A 20,776-nucleotide genomic window follows, 5' to 3' on the forward strand; every position below is an offset into this window, starting at 1 on the left:
TCCATGGCCGGCAGTGGAATAGCCTGGACCCGAACCGGCGACCTCCAGGCTTTAGGGCGCATCCTGCACTCCACGCAGAGTGCCTTTACTGGATGCGCCACTCGGGAGCCCATGTTATTTCTTTTTATATTTGCATTTTGTTTTATTTCGTTTTATATGTTACATTTCGTTTTATTTCGTATTTGCGAAAAACACAGGGTTGTAGTAATGGCTAATGATATAATAACATGGAAGGTAATGGCTCTAATGATATAATAATGTGGAAGGTTATGGCTAATGATATAATAATGTGGAGGATAATGGCTAATGATAGAATAATATGGAGGATAATGGCTAATGATAGAATAATGTGGAGGGTAATGGCTTTAATGATATAGCTGTTTCACCCACCACTGCATGGTACTTTTTCATTAACTAAGTATGTTTTTGTTTCCTGCTTTGTTATCTTAGAGTAAATAGCATTATATATAAGTTTTTTTTTTGACTCTCTGCTTACCTTTTTAGGGTCTTTATTCAAACAATGACCCTTAGTGCTGATCGTGTCTGTCTGTCTGTCTCCTGTCACACTCTACATGGTGAACACAATAGCTGCTTCTAAAGAAAAACGTGCCACCTGGCAGTTCTACAGGGAATTTTTCACAAAAGTAGTTGATGCATATTTAAAATTTCCAAGGTAACTGACTGGTAACCCGCTGTGCACAGGGCACCGGGGAGATTTCTCCAAATGTCTGGTGAACCGCCTATCTAATCGTCATGAAACCTGGTATTGTCACTATTTAGTTTAAGTTACTGAGTTTCAGATTCTGGTGCTATACGAGGGTGTCTGTCTGTTCCTGGGGTGTTCACTTCTTTGTCTTCACAGGTCAGATAACAGCTGGGTTTGTCTCGTACACTGGAATGGAGTCTGTCTTGGATGGAGGCTTCTATCAGAATCGCTCTTCACAGGGCTCTATCCAGTTAAACTCCCCAGTGGTTACTGCTACTGTAGGCAGCAAACACAAACTTTCAGCACCTGTCAATTTAACCTTCTATCACAATAAGGTAGGGGAACATATGCTGAGAAACTGTGGGGGTGGGGTACAACTCAATTCCAGTCTGGTTTATCAGTGTGTAGTGGGATAGTGGATACCCCATGAAATCCAACACCACAGAGAACTATCGAATGATCCCAGGTTGGGGTTCTCCTACGAAGGTGATATGGTGGAGGAAGCCATACTGCTATACATATATCACATGTCACATCTGTAGTATCTCTCAAACAGGTTTCAGTTTATAGAAATTGAGGAGGAGACCTCCTTTTTATCAGTGGTTACTTGTGGGGTCCCTCAAGGTTCAATTCTTGGCCCAGTTTTATTTTCTCTTTATATGTTACCCTTGGGTGACAGTCGTAGACATGGCGTTAGTTTCCACTGTTATGCTGATGATACTCAGCTTTACTTGTCCCTCAAACAGGGCTATGTGTATCTGCTGCTAACATTTTGAGTACCTGGATGTTTAATAACTTTTTAATGTTAAAGACAGACAAAACAGAAGTGATGATATTGGGAAACTAGATTAAAAACACGTTTTCATAATATAGCTTATATATCCTAATTTTTTACCCCCCCCCCCTTTTTTTTTTTTTTTACATATTTTACTGTTTTGTTTTTATTCTTTTTTACTGCTTATTGTTGTTTTTTTAAATATGTATTGTTTTTTTTATCTTTGTAAAGCACTTTGTGACGACCTGTCGTGAAAGGCGCTATATAAAAATATGATTGATTGATCATACTGATAGCTCTGATTTTGAATTCACAGTTGTGGCGGGAGACATATGTTACTGACATACTTCTTCATTTTTTAAAGGTCTTAGTATTAATAAATTATTAGATTTGAATATTTCACTATGTAAACAGTTTCATTATTGTATTTATCATTTCTCATAAATATCCCCTTACCTGTATTTTATAGACTGAAGCTTTCATTATTGTACCCTGTCTTAATGTAGACACAGTCTGAGGTTTAACAACGTGTCTGTTCTTGAATATCTAACTAGTTAAAAACAGCAGAAGAGGAGGTGATGTGTGTCTACTGGAAATACGAAGGGACGGAAGGATCCTGGTCCACTGAAGGCTGCACAAAGTTCTACTCAAACCAAACACACACTGTGTGCAGCTGTGACCACCTCTCCAGCTTCACTGTATTAATGGAAAGAAGAGAATCACAGGTATTGACATTGAGTGAGAATAGGAACAGGAAACAGTAGTTTGTGGACAAACTACAATTAGCCAGAATCCATTACAAAAATGAGAAAAGACATCTAGTCGATACATTTGTCAAATAGTTTTATAAATATAATTTTTTGTAAAGGGGTAGGGATCAGCTGATGGAGCACAGAGAGATTGCAATACGCCAGTCAGATTTATTGGCACTCATTTCCACAATCTTCAGTAGCAATAGAGCCATTGCTAGGGTGCCAGCAATCTTAGACCCAGCACGGTATAGTTCCCCACAAATCACTTTCACTAGACAGTCAAAAGGAAAGCACTGATGAGAGTGCAGCTGGGACACCACACTGACTACATCCTGTGTAGCAGTAGCAACCCGGAACCATTTGTCTTTACCTTCGCTGGCATGGAATCCTTTATACTGTTTGTCATACTGGAGGAAAGATTCAAAAGCCACGCTGACTCCACCTGGCAAATGAACAATTTCCCTTTGTCAGAGATTCCCATTGACACACATTCAATTATCCAATTTACCAGCCAGGCATCTCTGTGGCGCTGCACAAACTAGCTGCATAAGAAACACCAATCATGCGGCGCATCCTCACACATTCTTGTCTAACTCAAAAGCACAGTCAGTATATGTGTCTGTGTATTTATTTGAAAAAGGAAAACTGCTGTGTACCAAAAGGAGCAAAATCAGAAAAAGATAATGTAGGTACACAAAAATGTGAATAAATACTGAGACTGCAAGTCCTTCAGTTGGATGGAAAAAGCTGTGCTGTAAACAAGCTGCTTTATACATTGACCGCTGAGCTGGTAAATCTACACATTTACCAGTTTTACACATGAACCGTAATGTATGTGTATATCTATAAACTTATGATATCCAGATTTTTGTATTTTTTTTCACCATACATTTTAGTGCTGAAGGAGACACACAGCTACATTGCATACTGTAGTACACAGGACAGCGCCATAGACCCAGCCACTGTTTACAATCATTAGAACCAAACTTCTTGCACACGAAAACCCCGGGTGGAAAAACAGTGTTTCTGCTTACACTGGATTGCATTGGGTTACATACAGAACACACATTCTTAATAGTAGCTCTGAGATTTTAAAAAAATGAATCAATCAAATAATTGTGTCTTGCCTTTGCAGCCTTCTGATGGAACATTTATTTATAATAATATGAAATGAAGTATTGTGGAATGGGAGATTTTGAATATTTAACATTTCCTACATTCTGCTGCATTCATCAAGAGAATTGTGCGTGTCAGCAGACAGATCTATTAGAAGCCCTTTAAACCAGTGATTTAAGTTGACACAGCATGGTAAACCTAGCTCCAGTTGCATGCTATAAACCCTCGTCTTCCTAAGAGACTATGTAGTGATTCCTAAACATTTCTTGTTATTTTCAGATGCAAGATTACTATGCATTGTTGGTGATCGTCTACATTGCAGAGATAGCATCCCTGGTCTGCCTCAGCCTTGCCATTGTTACATTCCTATTCTGCTGTTCGATTCACAATGTCAGCGCCACCCTTCACCTGCACCTGAGTGTCTGTGTCTTCATGGCTCACCTTCTATTTCTAATTGGAGTGTCCAAAACCAATGAGGAGGTGAGTGATATCTACCCGTCTTTCAGATGAAGCGTAAAACTGAGGTCCTATTGTAGGTGACTTAGCAGCAGCAGTTATTAATGCATAGTTCACCCCCTAGTCTCTCTACGTCGCTTTGGATAATAATATTAATTAGTCCCTAACCATAACCCTAACCCTAACCCTACCCAATTGGATTTGGCATTGCCCTGGTGTGGGGCATGTTCTCCTGGTATACCCTTACTTGTGTAGATCAAGATAATTAATGGAGTTGGATGAATACTGTCAAGAAGATACCAAGTGTTTTGAGGAGCATGACAAAGACTTCAGAGATCTTCCAAGGCCATCACAATCCCCAAATCTCAATCCAATTGGATCTAATTTGGTACAAAATGGAATGATGCTTTTGCCATCACAATGCTCTGCCTACCTCTCAGCACCAGATGCTTGAAATATTACTTTCAGCACCTTGTGGAGTCTGTGCCACATCGTGTCAAGGCTGTGATCAGGGCCAGCGGTGGCCCAACCCAAACCCTAATAAAGTGTATAACCCTAGTCCCTATTTCACACGTAGTTTAATTAATAACATGTATTATGAAGCGGCTGTGTTCAGATCCTGTGTGTTATTCAGCTGTGTTGATCCCCCTGTCTGTCTTTTCCCAGGTGCCATGCGCAGTCATAGCTGGGTTCCTGCACTACTTCTTCCTGTGCAGTTTCGTGTGGATGTGCCTGGAGGTAGTGCAGCTCTACCTGCTGGTGAGAGACATGAAGCAGATGAGGCCGTGCAGCATAGGGGGGCTGCTGGCTGGGTACGGCCTGCCTGCTGTCATCGTGGCTGTGTCTGCTGGAGTGTTTCCAGAGGGGTACAGGATTGACATGTTGTGAGTATTAATTCAACCACAGCTTTGGTTGGTACAGCAAGGGCCCTAGTTCTCCTACAGTAGTAATACAGTGTTTTGTTTAACAATAGTTTTCACTCATTTTCTTTGTATAGTATATGTGCGGTACCATACTGTGGTGTTTTATACTATCCACACTGCAGGTACCTTACAGATAAACACTACACTGTTGTTTCCACTCCTCAGATGTTGGCTGAGCCATCACAGAGGATTTGCCTGGAGTTTTCTTGGTCCTGTTTGTGTCACAATTGCTGTAAGTAGATCTGTTTATGGCACGATAATAAACTAGAGCTATGGCCAAAAGCTTTGTATCACCCTATAGAATTAACTAATTTTGTTTCAAAAAGTCAAATGAAACCTGCGTAATAATCTTACGATAATATATTGAATTACATTCCCCATTGTAGTTTTCCATATACTTAATGGAAAACTGAAAAAATTAAAAAATTTGACTTTTCTAAATTGAACATGAAATACTGTGCTACATTATTGCTTCCGGTAGACTTTTGCAATATCATTTTGTAGTTCCTGTGATTGCATGATGTTAAATAAAAGATCGAAATTATGTTCATATAGGTTTTTAAAAAAAAAAAAAAATGATGTCTCAATCCTACATTTCTAGATGATGCAAAACGTTTGGCCATAGCTGTATATTAAACAGAAACAAAGGAAATTGAATGAGGGGTGGTGTAGTGTAGTAGCTGTGTTCCATTGGTTACTGCACAGTCCCGAGTTTGTAGAATACACAGATAGACCGCCAGAGAGTCAAAGATTAGCCTATATAGGAAGTAGAAGTTTGTTCAAAGTGTGTATCAGAAGCTGCGAGAACAAATACAAGCTGACTGATAACTAACTATGGCGTGTGTGTTTCTTTACAACCCCGGCTCCTTCGACACTGCAAGGGGTTCCCTTATAAAAGGTATCATATTAACTGTTTGCAATGTACCAGTATTTGTTTTTTTTAGGACGGCTGCAGTACTTTGTTTTGCCACTACACCCCTGCTTCATACACTTTAATGCTGATTTAAAATGCAAAAGGTTTCTAAAAAATAAAAACGGTTATTCTTAAATAATACAAGGCCTATATTTTATTCCTGTGTTTATTTTATTCCTATTCTATGTGTGTCAGGTTTGAAACATATTCGGAAGACCTACAGCCAAACAATAAGTGCATATTCAAATTTAAAACACGTTGGACTAAATTACTTCCAGAAATTATGAAGTATGAGGTGTAGGCCTATGCTTAAAAAAAAATGTTGCATACAAATCGGGCCCAGTGTTTTTATTTAAAACATCATATCTGTGTACTACACTAGGTTAAATAAATCTCAAGGCTTGCTTTCAGATAGTGTTGCACTTCCTTGGTCACCTGGAAAAATGAAATTGTCCCGCCCCTTCAATGGCTTCTATCCAGTCATTAACCAACCCACTGTTTCCCTTTTTGACTGGCATGCTTTCATGACCCAGAACAAACTGCTGATGTGAAATGTCTTTGTTAGTGCAAGTGTAACAGATTTCCTGAGCATAAGGCATGGCAACTGAGACATTTCTTTAACCTAAGGTAGAACCAGATATCATATGGTTTTTTTTTTGTTTGTTTTTTTAGCAGACGCCCTTATCCAGGGCGACTTACAATTGTTACAAGATATCACATTATTTCACATTATACAGATAGCACATTATTTTTTACATACAATTACCAATTTATACAGTTGGGTTTTTACTGGAGCAATCTAGGTAAAGTACCTTGCTCAAGGGTACAGCAGCAGTGTCCCCCACCTGAGATTGAACCCACGACCCTCCGGTCAAGAGTCCAGAGCCCTAACCACTACTCCACACTGTGTTAAACGCATCAGTTACAGTATTCGGGGTAATGGGGGATTGACAGCACATAAAAGCACTACTCCACACTGGTGGCCAGTTTTAAAATAAATACACATAAATAAACATGCATGTTTGCTGAAACACGTGTTTATTTCAGATGTGTAGATTCGAGACCTATGTAGGTAATGAGCAAGTAACAGGTAAGACATGTGGAATTACTGTTTAAATTATTCACTAATGTCGTGTCACTAGTGCGTTTACTTAGCCCTGGCATGCAAATGAAACAATCTGTATATCACAATGATATCATGGTAATCTGCCAATCCACTTTTATTAAGATCCAGCCTGGTAGACTGACATTACAGCTGTTCAGCTTTACACTGCAATGGGTGAATGTTTACAGCATTATTCCATAGCTCAGCCTCAGTAACTAGACCGGCACATTCCTCCCTCACTTCATTTTGTCTGTGCCCTGCAGGTCAACACCATTCTCTTCCCTGTAATTCTCTGGACTAGGCTTGACCAGAATGCTGACGAGTCAAAAGTCAAAGACACCAGGTGAGCATCTGTAACCCCATGGTTCTGAATTGAATTGTTAGTTTGCGGTACGTTTTTATTTCCTTTTATTGGTCTAAGGATATTTAATAAAATGGTTTCTACTTATTTTTTTTCAAATCCACTGCTTGACCTGGATTAGAAATGAAATAACAGTAATTCACTCGGGGGGGCAGAGAGAGAGAGAGAGAGAGAGAGAGAGAGAGAGAGAGAGAGAGAGAGAGAGAGAGAGAGAGAGAGAGAGAGAGAGAGAGCTGGTCTTGAATGGTCAATAGCAATAAACTTCAGAATGTAGTTCTACTTGAATACTAGCTAGCACAGTTGTCTGTGGATCACCTCCATACCAATTGCAACTAAAAAACAAAGGGAACAAAGTTCATGATCAGCTGATCTCAATTTTTAGTGCAGATCTCGGTTATTATGATGATTTCTCCGTGGTGTATGGATAACGACAGTGAGTGGGGCGGTGTTTTCTTACATTTTCTTCATTCTGTATTTGTGTTTAATTTTAATAGAACACTCGTGAAAATTAATAGGCACATTTTAGAGTTTTCAAATACTAAGTTATCCTTTCAGCACTGAAGAATACGATATAGGTGTCACTTAAATGCCCCTTACACTAACACTCAATGTGAAGATATTCACTAACTGAAGTTGAAAAGAATAGTTATCAGAAATGAAAGAAACAGTCCTAATTGTCATCCAAGCAGTTGTCTAATTTTATAACTACAGTGTGTTTCTTTTTAGTCCTAGTCAATGAAACCCAGCAGACCGGATGTTTGCAAAAATCATTTAATTAGTGTAAGCTTTTAATCATGCAACACGTTTTTTTTTTTTTCTTCATTTTTTAAAGTATCAGCAATTACAATAGATGGTACCTAAATAAATGTCAATGTACTGTTTTATTGATTTCACTTTCAAAATGATGTTAACTCAATGCTTTGTTTAATACAGTGAAAATACACATCAGATGGTTCTGTTCATATGAGTAACAAGTTAGTGCAGCTCTAAGTCTAAAGAATCACTGGACTAACTTCAAATCTTGTTTACAGTCCTCCAGGGCAGTGGTTCCCAACCTGTAGTCCACGGACCACTTGTGATCCATAAGTAAAGTCCAGGTGCTCTGCAAACAAGTCCCAGAATTCCCCTTAGGGAGTTCATGCAAAAAAACATTTCTACACAATCGCATGTTGTGCTGCTACTATTACTAAGCAACACCACAGCTTTAACCACATGATGTATAATTATAAGATATATATGGAGTCTGCTTTTTCCCCTTTATCTGTTTTCTTTTATTACGGGTGTGTTTATAAATTAATATATATTACAGCTCCCTTTGATGCAATACCAAGCATCGCCTTCAAAGCCGCCATTAACTGAAACAGCTTTCTAATGTGAAACAAATACTAACTAAATAACTTACACATTATGAAGGCACATTTGTCAAATTTACAGACTTTATTTTTTTTAGCCAGCATTATTTGAAAAAAATAAAATAAAAATCTACCTCTAGCATTCCTGTAAATGCACATCTTTCTAATATCTGCACATTCTTCACTGTTCAGGAAAGAAAATGATGGAATGTGGCTGTCCCAGCCTTTTCTCTCTGTATAAAAGTAGCGCACTGCATTGAATATTCCTAACTCACTTGGAATGACTAAATTAAAACAAACAAAAACCATTAAAACAACAGTACTTTTTTTTTTCAACGATATGAAATACGTGCTACAGTGTTGCCAGGGATATAGGAATATCTCTATTATTTCCATATGTTTTTGGAGAGGTTAGCGGCCTATAGTAACAGAAGTTAATGTGAAACAAAAAGAGGCTACATTTGTAGCTTGACTTGTGAACTGTACCGTAGTGTGAATGATCGATTTCAGCTCAATGTGATTATAGGGGTTTATTCAGCCAGGTTAACATCTCACAAGACTACATGCCAAATTCTAGGAACACTACTTCTGGAAATAATGTGTACAGTCTATTCTTGACACTGGTCATATTTCCCGTTTATTTTACACATCACAGCCCACCAGATGTGGTAAGTAACATCCTGTACACTCTCCAATCATTTTTTAATATCTCAAATTGCTTCCCACCCACCTCGTCTTCGTATTCTGGTGTTTTTTATATGTACATGGAGTGAAGTTGGCGACTCAGTGAGTGAAATAAGTTCCGTTAGAAATGGATAGATTAGTTTGCTACACGAGGTAACGGTTGCAGGAACCAGCATATATTTACATTTACATGGATCCAAGGACGACCCAAGCACCAGTACATTATCTGTCAAACAAAACTCTTAAACCTGCAACATTGAGATGCTATTTATCTACAAAGCATTCGGAATGTGAAAAAAAAAAAAAAAATGTTAACAGAAACAGGAACTTTGCCATCAGCAACTTTCGATATCTATAAGTATTAACAAAATGTATGATCTTTTTTTCTAATTAAGGAACTCATGTGAAGCTTTATTTTATATTAGTAAATGCAATCTGGTTAAAGTCTCGTGGTGACTGGTTGGAGATTTGAGAATGGTCTAATTAATAAGATAGGTGGCTCTTTTGTAATTAGACTAAGCTTTATAACTGGCTAGAGATTCATAAGACATGCCCTGCATCCATTTTTTAAAATCTTTACCAATCATGTTGTGATATATTGGATCTAATGGTATTGAGAGTATCCTTTTGTAATTAATAAAGTTTTACCCAATTTGTAGATTTAAGTACACTAGTAATCAATCTAAATCTCTAATTTAATATGACTATTACTCTTGATTGGTAATAGATTAAAAAGGAACTACAGCTGTTTTAGTGTTAGTCACATCATTGCAAGTTATTATTATTTGTTTATTTAGCAGATGCCTTTATCCAAGGCGACTTACAGAGACTAGGATGTGTGAACTATGCATCAGCTGCAGAGTCACTTACAATTACGTCTCACCTGAAAGAGGAAGCACCAGGAGATTAAGTGACTTGCTCAGGGTCACACAATGAGTCAGTGGCTGAGACGGGATTTGAACTGGGGACCTCCTGGTTACAAGCCCCCTTTCTTTAACCACTGGACTACACAGCCTCCTAGTGAATCTATCCTGCAGACTATCATTAGTACTGTCCATTCAAATCAATTCAAATTGATTTGAATGGAATGAGGAAAGCTGTTAGGATTCTCCAGACAAGCTCAAAGCCAGGTATCAGATTTAGAGAAACATGGTTACTCAGTATTGGAGCAACAGTACCCAGAACCCTCAGAATGATTGCAAACACCATCACATAGTAAGGGGAATGTAAACAGCAATTACAAAATGACATTCATGTGTAATGCCTTTTTTAAACCCATACAAACAAGAGACTCATGGTAGTTCCCATCAGTTTGATCCAGGTAACTCTAACCCTGCCTGTCCTGTGTTTTTCTTTTTCTGTAGACTGGGGATTTTCAAAGCCATTGTTCATTGCCTCATCATGGGCTGCAGCTGGGTGCTTGCACTCTTTCCAGGAGTCACTTTCACGCTGGTGTTTGTCATTATCAACGCCCTGCAGGGCCCCTATATTTTCCTGGTGCACTGTATACTAAATCAGCAGGTAAGTAATTCACTGCCTCATCCTAGTGTCGCCAACCGTTCCACATTGTGCGGAGCAGTCTTGGATTGCCTCGCTTTTAAGGCCACTCAAGGGAACAAACAAATGAGGCCTTAATAGGGGGTGGCCTTCCTGCTGAAGGTACATTAGTCAAAGCAGAACTTTATTACAATGTTATTTGTTTTAGTTTTCTTTTTTAAAAACATCATGGTGACTTGATACGTTTGGTACTGCTGATGGTGGCCTTAATACTAAATACAGGGCCATCATATTGAAGGTGGCTTTATTATATAGAGAACCAATCAGGACTGTAAAACAGACCTTAATTGGGAAGTGTCCTTTTTGCTGTGGTGGCCTTTAGCAGGGTTTTATATAAAAGCAACATGTAACAGGACATACAAGTAAAAGCACAACAACTTGGGAAGGGTCACTTACTGACCATCTTACCCCACTCAGTCCCATGCTTACGACTCAGAATCGATCCTCTTCAGATAAATAATGTTCAAGTTGACTCAAGTGCAGTGGTACCCCAGCATCATTTCTCTAAGAATTTTACAGCAGAGAAATCAATGTTTTTTAAGACTGACTATCACTGGACCCCTGTTGAATGTGGTCCAGCCTGGCAGTCCCCCATTGTCCTGGTATTTCCTGTCTTGTCCTCAGGTGAGAGTGGAGTACAGGAGATGGATCAGCCTCCTCCACGGGCAGGCAGGCAGCTACAACGTCTCATCTTCTACAGTTCCAATGGAATCTCTGAAGGTGAGACACAAACTCTTATAGAGTGGAACCACAAATATTCTGCATTTCAATATTCATCATTTTATATAGCGAGTATGCAGGGTATTATAAGCTGGTACAAGACAGAGAGAGGTTTTGGGCTACATCATAGTCAATTGTTGTACCATATTAAAAATAAATGTTTTATACTCTGTTAAAATTCATAATATATACAGTAGGCTTTTATTCATCCAACCAATAGAAACCAGACCCTGTTTAGATTAGTGTGATCATAATCTGTACCATACTACAAATTAATTCTTTGTTTTATACTTTTATTTTATTTATTTCATAAAAAACAAATCAACGCGAAAACTTTGGCTAACCAAACGTCAGAGTCCATTGATAGCACAGCAGTCTGTCACCGTGACAAACAAGGCATTCAGTTAATCTTTAAATACTTGATTGGCTTTTTAAATTAAAAACCAGGACTTTAAAACAAGAAAAACACTGTCTTGTATAAAATCCTTGACTCCTTGTGTGTGATCTTATCCACTCCAAAGACTGTTATAAGAACATAGGAACATAGCAATATAAGAACATAGTAAAGTAAGAACATAAGAACATAGCAACATAGGAACACAGAAATGTAGGAACGTAGAAAAATGTAGACTTGACAAACGCGAGGAGGCCATTCAGCCCATCAGTGCTTGTCTGGTTCACAGTATCTGACTGATCTCAGAACTTTGTCAAGCTGTGTCTTAAAGGACTATTCAGCCTACAACCTTGTGACATTAGCAGGCCAGAAACCCCCCCAATACAACTCTTCATTTATTGTTTTCTTACAGGAGGAAACCAATGCAAAGTCTGTGCACTGATGCAGCTCTGAGCTCTCAAGAAAGAAAACAGGAGAGCAAATGAAGAAAGAAGATCTGCATGCTTTCAAATTTGCAAGCTTTGGGTTGAAGGAGGATTTTCTTTATTGAGTACTAATAATTCATTTCTTTATTTCTATAAAATATTTCTGGAATGTTATTATAGGTTTCAGTGAGCCACATTGTGAGTAGTACATTTGGCGGTGATTTAGACTTTAAACCAGATTTTTTTTTTTTTATGTAAAAATGTTAAAACACTGAAAATAAAAGGCTTTACAATGAACAAAGCAAATACTTTTTTTTTTTCATTGCTTTTCACCTCCCAGAATTGTGGAAGCTTTTTGACAGTTGAAGAGCTAGCTTTATTTTAAACTGTAAATCCAGCCACGCCACCATGAGAGTAAATTATTTAAGATTTCAAATTATAATTGAAGTTCTTTGTTTGGCACAAGAATAATATGTGGCACGAGAAAGCACATGCACAGGGAGTAGTAGACAAGCCCGGGCAGATGGAACGGGAGTGGGTACATATGAAAGAAACGGCAAGATTTGACTGAGCAGAAAGATACACTGAAGTTGTTTCCCTCTGGTGTATTTGATGAGTTGACCACGGATATCCTGTAACTATTTTGTTGAGATGGTTAGTGGCACATTAACTTTTAAAAACTTCATTAACCATATATATGTATCCACTAGTAGCAAAACATAGGGTTGCCTGCTATGAATAAAATATTGATTTAGGAAACATTCAAAATAATATTGATCATTATTGGTTCAAACCAATACTGAGTTCTTAAGTTCAGTCAAATGATTTAGATATGTATTTAAAGCAGTATGGTAATTGGTTTATTAATAAGGATATAATTAACTCATACTAGTATTCAGTGGTTTAACATGCATAGATCTTCTAAAATTGACACAGTTATGATCAATATAACACAATTATAGACAGGTCTTCAGATAACAATGTCTTTTGAGGATCGAGTCCAGTATAGTTGCATTAACAGAATATTATCGCAGTTCCAGCTTGCTTGTAGAAGAGAAGTCCTTTGCTTGTCGCTTGTAGTTGCTGACATTGGGTGCGTCTCCTGATCTTGCTTTGTCTGAAGGGAAATCAAAATGAAGCAAGTGCAGCCTAAAGGCTGGCATTGATCCACAGGGCATCTAGTTGAGATGAATAAGGTGAAGACGAAGGAGAGAGGGAGACGGAGACCATGTTCCTCTTGAAGCAGCACTTCTTAAACACCTTTGCAGAGGTGTATCATTGTGGGAATCATCCAATTAAAGTGAATCCGCCCAGATGACGTAGAGAAGGGATCAATCAATCCTCCTTCCCGTGTCTCCACCCATCCTAATAACTGTGATATTGATTATCATACCAAACCGTCCCATTATTACATAGAGGTTACTAAGAGGACACATTCAGGAGGTCTCAATGTCTGCAGCTTGTCACAGGGGACACATGCTGGTTAAACAGGCCATAGAGCTCTCACTCTACTCCTGATAACAGAATTTACACTCTGGGACAAGTGGCAAGTCAGCCTAAGAGGTTCTTCCTTGAAGACAGATTCTGCTCATGCTATACTGAGTGAAACCGCAGTATGAAACATACATCACAGTACAATACAGCATTTTTACTCCACAGAACCCCCCACCCTTAAAGAATGAAAGTATATAGTATATACATAGTTTACATTTCTTTACAAGAATTGATATTTCTCTTTACATGTTTTGGTTTTGTGTGTGAATTTCCATATTCCATCCACATGAATAAAACCAAAAATATGTACACTTACGTATTGTTACAATCAAAGCAAAATTCCAAAGATAACAATCAGACTAGTCCTACACATGCACAAAAAACATGTCAACATTTTTTTTTAAGTAGACACAAGTCTTTTACATTACATTCATTTTTATATTTTTAGGTTACAAACCGGAACTGGTCTGAGACAGCACAATTCCTTTCTTTCCTATTTGTACAATAAATGGGCCATTTTGAAGAGTCTCATGTGAGTGTGTATTACTAATTTTGTCAACTCACTTTAGGATTTTCAAAACTTCAGTCCAGTTTCCCCGAACCCTTCTTTGCTCTAGGCTCGATTCAGTTCTCTGTCTTCAGAATTCATGTCTTTCATCCCAGGGATTAGTCTAGTTACTTTTCACTGAACTCTTCTCCTTTTTGTTCTGAATCAGTTCACCAGAACTGATGCAGTATTGTAATACCAAGACAGTAACTACTGTCATTCTGCAGATGAGCTGATACAGACAAAAAAGCTGCAGTCCCTCACTCAGCTCTACATTGAAATCTACTTTCATTGTTACTGTTTACTACATTCTTCCTCAGACTAGGTATCTTCACCATCAGATAGCAGACCTTGTTGGCTTTTCATTTTGTTTATATTCCCCAAAGGTACTATCAGCTTTAGGTACACTTTGTAGTTCATGAAAGCAAAGCGAAAAAAATATATATTGTGATTTATCCATATGCTGTTTTTGTTATACGATTAGGTTTTAAACCTACAATTGAGTTATTTTGCCATGGTGCATTAACCTTTCGGAAATGTATAAAAACTGTTTTAAAGGTATCTATAAGAAAATAGTTGACTTATGATCCATAATTACATTTAATTATAACACAGTACTAATTGTCATGAACTGAGAAGACATTTGTAATTTTATTATTATTATTATTATTATTATTATTATTATTATTATTATTATTATTTACTAATTTAGCTGTCACTTTTATCCAAGGTGACTTACAAGTATTACAATAGAAAATACAATATTGAAAAATATTCAGAAGTTATTATATTATAATATGATTACTATTATTATTGGTAGCAGTAGTCGTGCTGGTAGTAGGTATGTTACCAGCCCTCCCGGTTTTCCCAGGACAGCCCTCTTTTTAGGTAGCATGTTCCGGTGTCCCCACAAGTTTAGTCAAATTTTATTTTTGTCCCGCTTTTGGCTAGTTGTACCATTTTTCATGAACGTCTGTGTCTGGCCATAGACTCAAGCGTAATTAAGCAGCACCCTGATGGACGGAGGTAAATCTAAAGCCAACTGGCCCCATAATCCCAAAGACACTTTAAGACAGACAGGTTTGTAAAATTGACCCTTAACTGAAGGAAATGAATCTGTAAAGTAAGTGTTGAACCTTTGCTACATTGATAGTGTTGCTTAATTACCGCTAGGCAGCATGTCGATACAATAGTAACATGCACAATGAATCTTTTTACTGACATTAGTATTTTATATGGGAGCTCAGGTATATAGAATAAAATGAGAGACTAAATATTAGTTGACTTCAGCACACAGCGCAGATCGACTGCAAGAGCGTGGAAACTCTTACGGAGTTAAGCTTTGCAAATGATGACTTCCGGATTTACTACCCATCAGTGACATGGAGGTGTTCCCCTCTGTGAGAATCAGCTTTGAAATAAGTTGCCCAAAGTGATTTCACCCCTGAAATACCGCAGTTACCTATTCAATTTGCGTTATTGGATACCATGCCCACTTGCTATCTGTTTGCCTGCTGTTCTCGTATCAAAATCAGTTTTGGGCCGAAATAAATACACATGGGTGACGTAAAGGGTTCCCCCTCTGTGAGAATCAACTTTGAAATAAGTGTCTGTGGCAAAGTGGGTGGTGAGGGGTAGCTGTGTAGCAGTGATGCGGTGCAGGAGTAATGAGCAGACAACGGTAGTCCAGTGGAAAAATAGGCTTTATTTGCCAGCACTGGTCTAGTGCTCAAAATAATAAGCCCGGCAATACACAACGATGTGTAAAGCTCGGGCTGACAAAACACAGGATACAGTCCTGAACAAAAGAAACAAGAATACGGTCACCCGTCTCGGGTGCGTGCAGTCGTGATTGTGGTGAGTGAATACACAGGACGTTGTGACAGTACGTGAGGAGGTGATCCGGCTTGTGTTCGCCCAGTGCGACAGCTCCGGATATGTTCTAGCTGTCTGGTGATTCGGAAACAAGACAGACAGTTAGTTTTCAGCCACTCCAGCACACAAACACACACACACAGCTCTTTTAGAGCAGAACAGATTTTTAGGTCCTTCTCGGTCCTTGGTTTAACCCAAACGAAGGAAAAGAACAGCGTTACCCCGGCCCCTATATGTAATCCCGCATGATATCTAGGTAAACGGTTGCAGCTGCCTTTTACTTGCAGCTGCCCCTCGTTTACCTGTCAAATCAATACGGTCTTACAACAGAGTCTCGCTTCCTTCCAGGCTGACCCACTTTCCGGTCCCGGAAACGAACTGTCAGGCCAGCCCTTCCAGATACTTCTCCTCCCGTTCTTTAGCGCCCTCACAGGTCGGGAGGAAGATTTATCACCAGAACTCATTGTATTTCTGTCACAGTGTCCCAAAACGATTTAACCCCTGAAATACCCCAGTTACTTATTCAATTTGTGTTACATTTGCGGGATGCGAACAAGAATCTGGAATGCGAATAAGAAGCTGGCCGAATAAAAAGCTGGCAAATAAGATGCCAACTTCAGCATCGTAGTTGACAGGCTGTCACAGAACCAGCGGGCTTGCTACACAACGCGGGCACCGCCTCCTTCTCTGTTGCTGCTGCTAGCAACATCTACCTTTACAGCAATTTGATGAAAATAATTGAATGGCAGCATATATTAAATTCTTTACCTATCAAAAGCTGCAATTGCGATGTACATCGTGGTGACATCAATTTTTCCATCAGCAATTGATAATTAAAGGCACAGAAGTCTGTCACAAATTTGCACCACTGGCACAAAGCCAGTGGTTGCCTTTCAGCGACGTTGGCACTGAATTTTGTTAACGGGCAATGCGTGTCCAGTTTTCAGTGTACTAGAAAACAGCATGTTTTAAAACCAGACTGTCTGGTCTAAAACCTGACAGCTGGAATTCCTATTTAGGTCATCTTGTACCTCACAAACCATATCCACAAGTAATGCAGTTTTCAGAATTACAGAGGATGTTTTTATTACACAATAAAAAACACAAAATGTTGCAAATAAGACTTCCCGATAAATGCAGCCTGTTCAAATGATACTATATCTAAAAAAAAGAGGAAGTTAGTCTGGGGCTAGCTTATATTTTATAACTGTTATGCAAATATGTTATCTGTAAGCTTGTCCCATCTAAATGTTTATTTATAGATACTTATTTTATAAAACACACCACAATCACACCCAAAAATATATGCAAATCTTATCGTACAAAAACATGTTTCCATCAAACTGGATTCTAGCAAACAAACAGCTGTTCATAAGGATTTCATGAGTTTAAAAAAATGGTTACCACATACATTTTCTTGATTGGAACAAAAAAAATTATGTATAAAATCTATTGAATAAGCGACCTCCCTGAGCATTCTGATTATATAACGTGTTGCTGATCGTACAACATGTCTTTACACCACTTCTGAAAATGGACCAAGAAAAAATGACATATTTTCAAGAATTAACTGAACTTGGTCAAATGTTGCTTCGCCTGCTGTGTCAGCTTGCTAATGCCATGCAGGTGTCTGAAAGAAATACAATGAGTTTTGGTTGTAAATCTCCCTCCCTCCCTGTGAGGGCACTAAGCAGCGAAAGGAGAAGTCTTTGGACGGGCTGACCTGACAGTTCTTTACCTGGGCCGGGAAGTCGGTCAGTCTGGAAGAAGGCGAGACACTGTTGCAGGAATGTATTGACCCGGAAGGTAAATGACGTAGCAGCTGCAGACAGTAGAGACAGCTGCACTCGTTTACCAAGGGGTCATGCGTGATATTATTATTTATTTCTTAGCAGAGTCAGGGAGACTTACAATTGTTACAAGATATCACAGTATACATTATTTCACATTATACAGATATGACATTATTTTTACATACAATTACCCATTTATACAGTTGGGTTTTTACTGGAGCAATCTAGGTAAAGTACCTTGCTCAAGGGTACAGCAGCAGTGTCCCCCACTGGGGATTGAACCCATAACCCTCCGGTCAAGAGTCCAGAGCCCTAACCACTACTCCACACTGCTGCCCTAGCATAAAGGAGACGGAGAATCGCAAATCTTTTCCTTCGCTTGGTTCAGGAAACAAGGAACTGGAAGGACCGGGAGAAACCCCTTTAAAAACGGAAAATAATTTGTGAGTGTTTTGTTTGTTTTGTCATTGTCAGTAATTGTCTTTTGTTTTTGTGAATTCACTAGACGGCTAACACGTCTCCGGAGCTGTCGCCTTGAGCCAGCACTACCCGGAGCAACACTACACCACAGTCACTGTTTAATTGTTATCACTCACCACAAGCACTACTGCACACACCCAGGACTGGTGACCATGCTAGTATATTGTGGGACGGATATTCGGGTTTATTATTTGGGACTGTAACCCTGTTGTTATTTACTCCGTGCTCTACACATTGCTGCATATTGCCAGGGATTATTATTTGATCACCAGACCTGGATACAATTATAAAATGTTGCAAACTGGATTATAACTCTCTGTGTTTCATTACTGCACTGCATCACCCCTGCACCTGCACGTACTACTTACCAATTTGGAACAAGGTGATGCACACATTGCTTCTCCTGCTGTGTCAGCTTGCTAATACCATGCAGGTGATGCACACATTGCTTCTCCTGCTGCATCGGTTTGCTAATGCCATGCAGTTGATGCACGTGGCATTGCTTCTTCTGATGTATCAGCTTGCTAATGCAATGCATTTGATGCACACAGCATTGCTTCTCCTGCTGTGTCAGCTTGCTAATTGCTATGCATTTGATGCACGTGGCATTGCTTCTTCTGATGTATCAGCTTTCTAATGCCATGCAGGTGATGCACTCATTGCTTCACTTGCTGTGTCAGCTTGCTAATGCCATGCAGGTGATGCACTCATTGCTTCTCCTGAAGTGTCAGCTTGCTAATGCCATGCAGGTGATGCACTCATTGCTTCTCCTGCTGTGTCAGCTTGCTAATGCTATGCATTTGATGCACACAGCATTGCTTCTCCTGCTGTGTCAGCTTGCTAATGCCATGCAGGTGATGCACGTGGCATTGCTTCTTCTGCTGTGTCGGTTTGCTAATGCCATGCAGGTGATGCACACATTGCTTCGCCTGCTGTGTCAGCTTGCTAATGCCATGCAGGTGATGCACACATTGCTTCTCCTGCTGTGTCAGCTTGCTAATACCATGCAGGTGATGCACACATTGCTTCTCCTGCTGTGTCAGCTTGCTAATGCCATGCAGGTGATGCACGTGGCATTGCTTCTTCTGCTGTGTCGGTTTGCTAATGCCATGCAGTTGATGCACGTGGCATTGCTTCTTCTGATATGTCAGCTTTCTAATGCCATGCAGGTGATGCACACATTGCTTCTCCTGCTGTGTCAGCTTGCTAATGCCATGCAGGTGATGCACACATTGCTTCTCCTGCTGTGTCAGTTTGCTAATGCCATGCAGGTGATGCACACATTGCTTCTTCTGATTTGTCAGCTTGCTAATGCCATGCAGGTGATGCACAGATTGCTTCTCCTGCTGTGTCAGCTTGCTAATGCCATGCAGCTGATGTGCACATTGCTTCTCCTGCTGTGTCAGTTTGCTAATGCCATGCAGGTGATGCACACATTGCTTCTTCTGATTTGTCAGCTTGCTAATGCCATGCAGGTGATGCACAGATTGCTTCTCCTGCTGTGTCAGCTTGCTAATGCCATGCAGCTGATGTGCACATTGCTCCTGCTATGTCAGGTACACATTGTTCATGGCCCCACGGCAACATTACTCTAACTTTTAATTCTAAAACCCAACATTATTTAATTTAACTAGATGGTAACTTTACAAGTAAAGTTGTGGGGCTTGCTTTATTGGGAAAGTGGTCAAAGCAGCTGATTTGTGTCAAAAGTCACATTGTTTACTAATTGTCTCATGCTTAGAATGTGCTAGAATTTGAAATTTCTCAAAGTTCTATGACAGTTAATTCAACAGTGGGAAGTAGCCTCCTGAAAGAAGTTGATGCGGTTACTAAAACAGCTGTACCTCTTGATTGGTAGACACCATTCCTGTTTTGATTCCTGCTAGTATATTGTGGGACGGATATTCGGGTTTATTATTTGGGACTGTAACCCTGTTGTTATTTACTCCGTGCTCTACACATTGCTGTGTATTGCCAGGGATTATTATTTGATCACCAGACCTGGATACAATTATAAAATGTTGCAAACTGGATTATAACTCTCTGTGTTTCATTACTGCACTGCATCACCCCTGCACCTGCACATACTACTTACCACTTTGGCACAAGTTGATGCACACATTGCTTCGCCTGCTGTGTCAGCTTGCCAATGCCATGCAGGTGATGCACACATTGCTTCTCCTGCTGTGTCAGCTTGCTAATGCCATGCAGGTGATGCACACATTGCTTCTCCTGCTGCGTCGGTTTGCTAATGCAATGCAGTTGATGCACGTGGCATTGCTTCTTCTGATGTATCAGCTTGCTAATGCCATGCAGGTGATGCACTCATTGCTTCTCCTGCTGTGTCA

At 39.4% G+C, this 20,776-nt stretch overlaps 1 protein-coding gene across 1 annotated transcript in view; it reads left to right on the forward strand.

The window, feature by feature from the left end:
• LOC131706619 (adhesion G protein-coupled receptor E1-like) overlaps window positions 1-12,516 on the forward strand; it is a 33,152-nt gene extending 20,636 nt beyond the window's left edge. The window contains exons 11-19 of the mRNA XM_059008047.1: window positions 863-1,041; window positions 2,036-2,206; window positions 3,629-3,829; window positions 4,472-4,689; window positions 4,894-4,960; window positions 7,010-7,089; window positions 10,508-10,664; window positions 11,325-11,420; window positions 12,227-12,516. Of these exons, the coding sequence (XP_058864030.1) occupies window positions 863-1,041; window positions 2,036-2,206; window positions 3,629-3,829; window positions 4,472-4,689; window positions 4,894-4,960; window positions 7,010-7,089; window positions 10,508-10,664; window positions 11,325-11,420; window positions 12,227-12,256 (1,199 nt within the window). The 3' untranslated portion in view covers window positions 12,257-12,516. The remainder of the gene's footprint in view (window positions 1-862; window positions 1,042-2,035; window positions 2,207-3,628; window positions 3,830-4,471; window positions 4,690-4,893; window positions 4,961-7,009; window positions 7,090-10,507; window positions 10,665-11,324; window positions 11,421-12,226) is intronic.
• The last annotated feature ends 8,260 nt before the right edge of the window (window positions 12,517-20,776 follow it).

The sequence above is a fragment of the Acipenser ruthenus genome, chromosome 36 (genome assembly GCF_902713425.1).
Source record: "Acipenser ruthenus chromosome 36, fAciRut3.2 maternal haplotype, whole genome shotgun sequence".
Taxonomy (NCBI): domain Eukaryota; kingdom Metazoa; phylum Chordata; class Actinopteri; order Acipenseriformes; family Acipenseridae; genus Acipenser; species Acipenser ruthenus.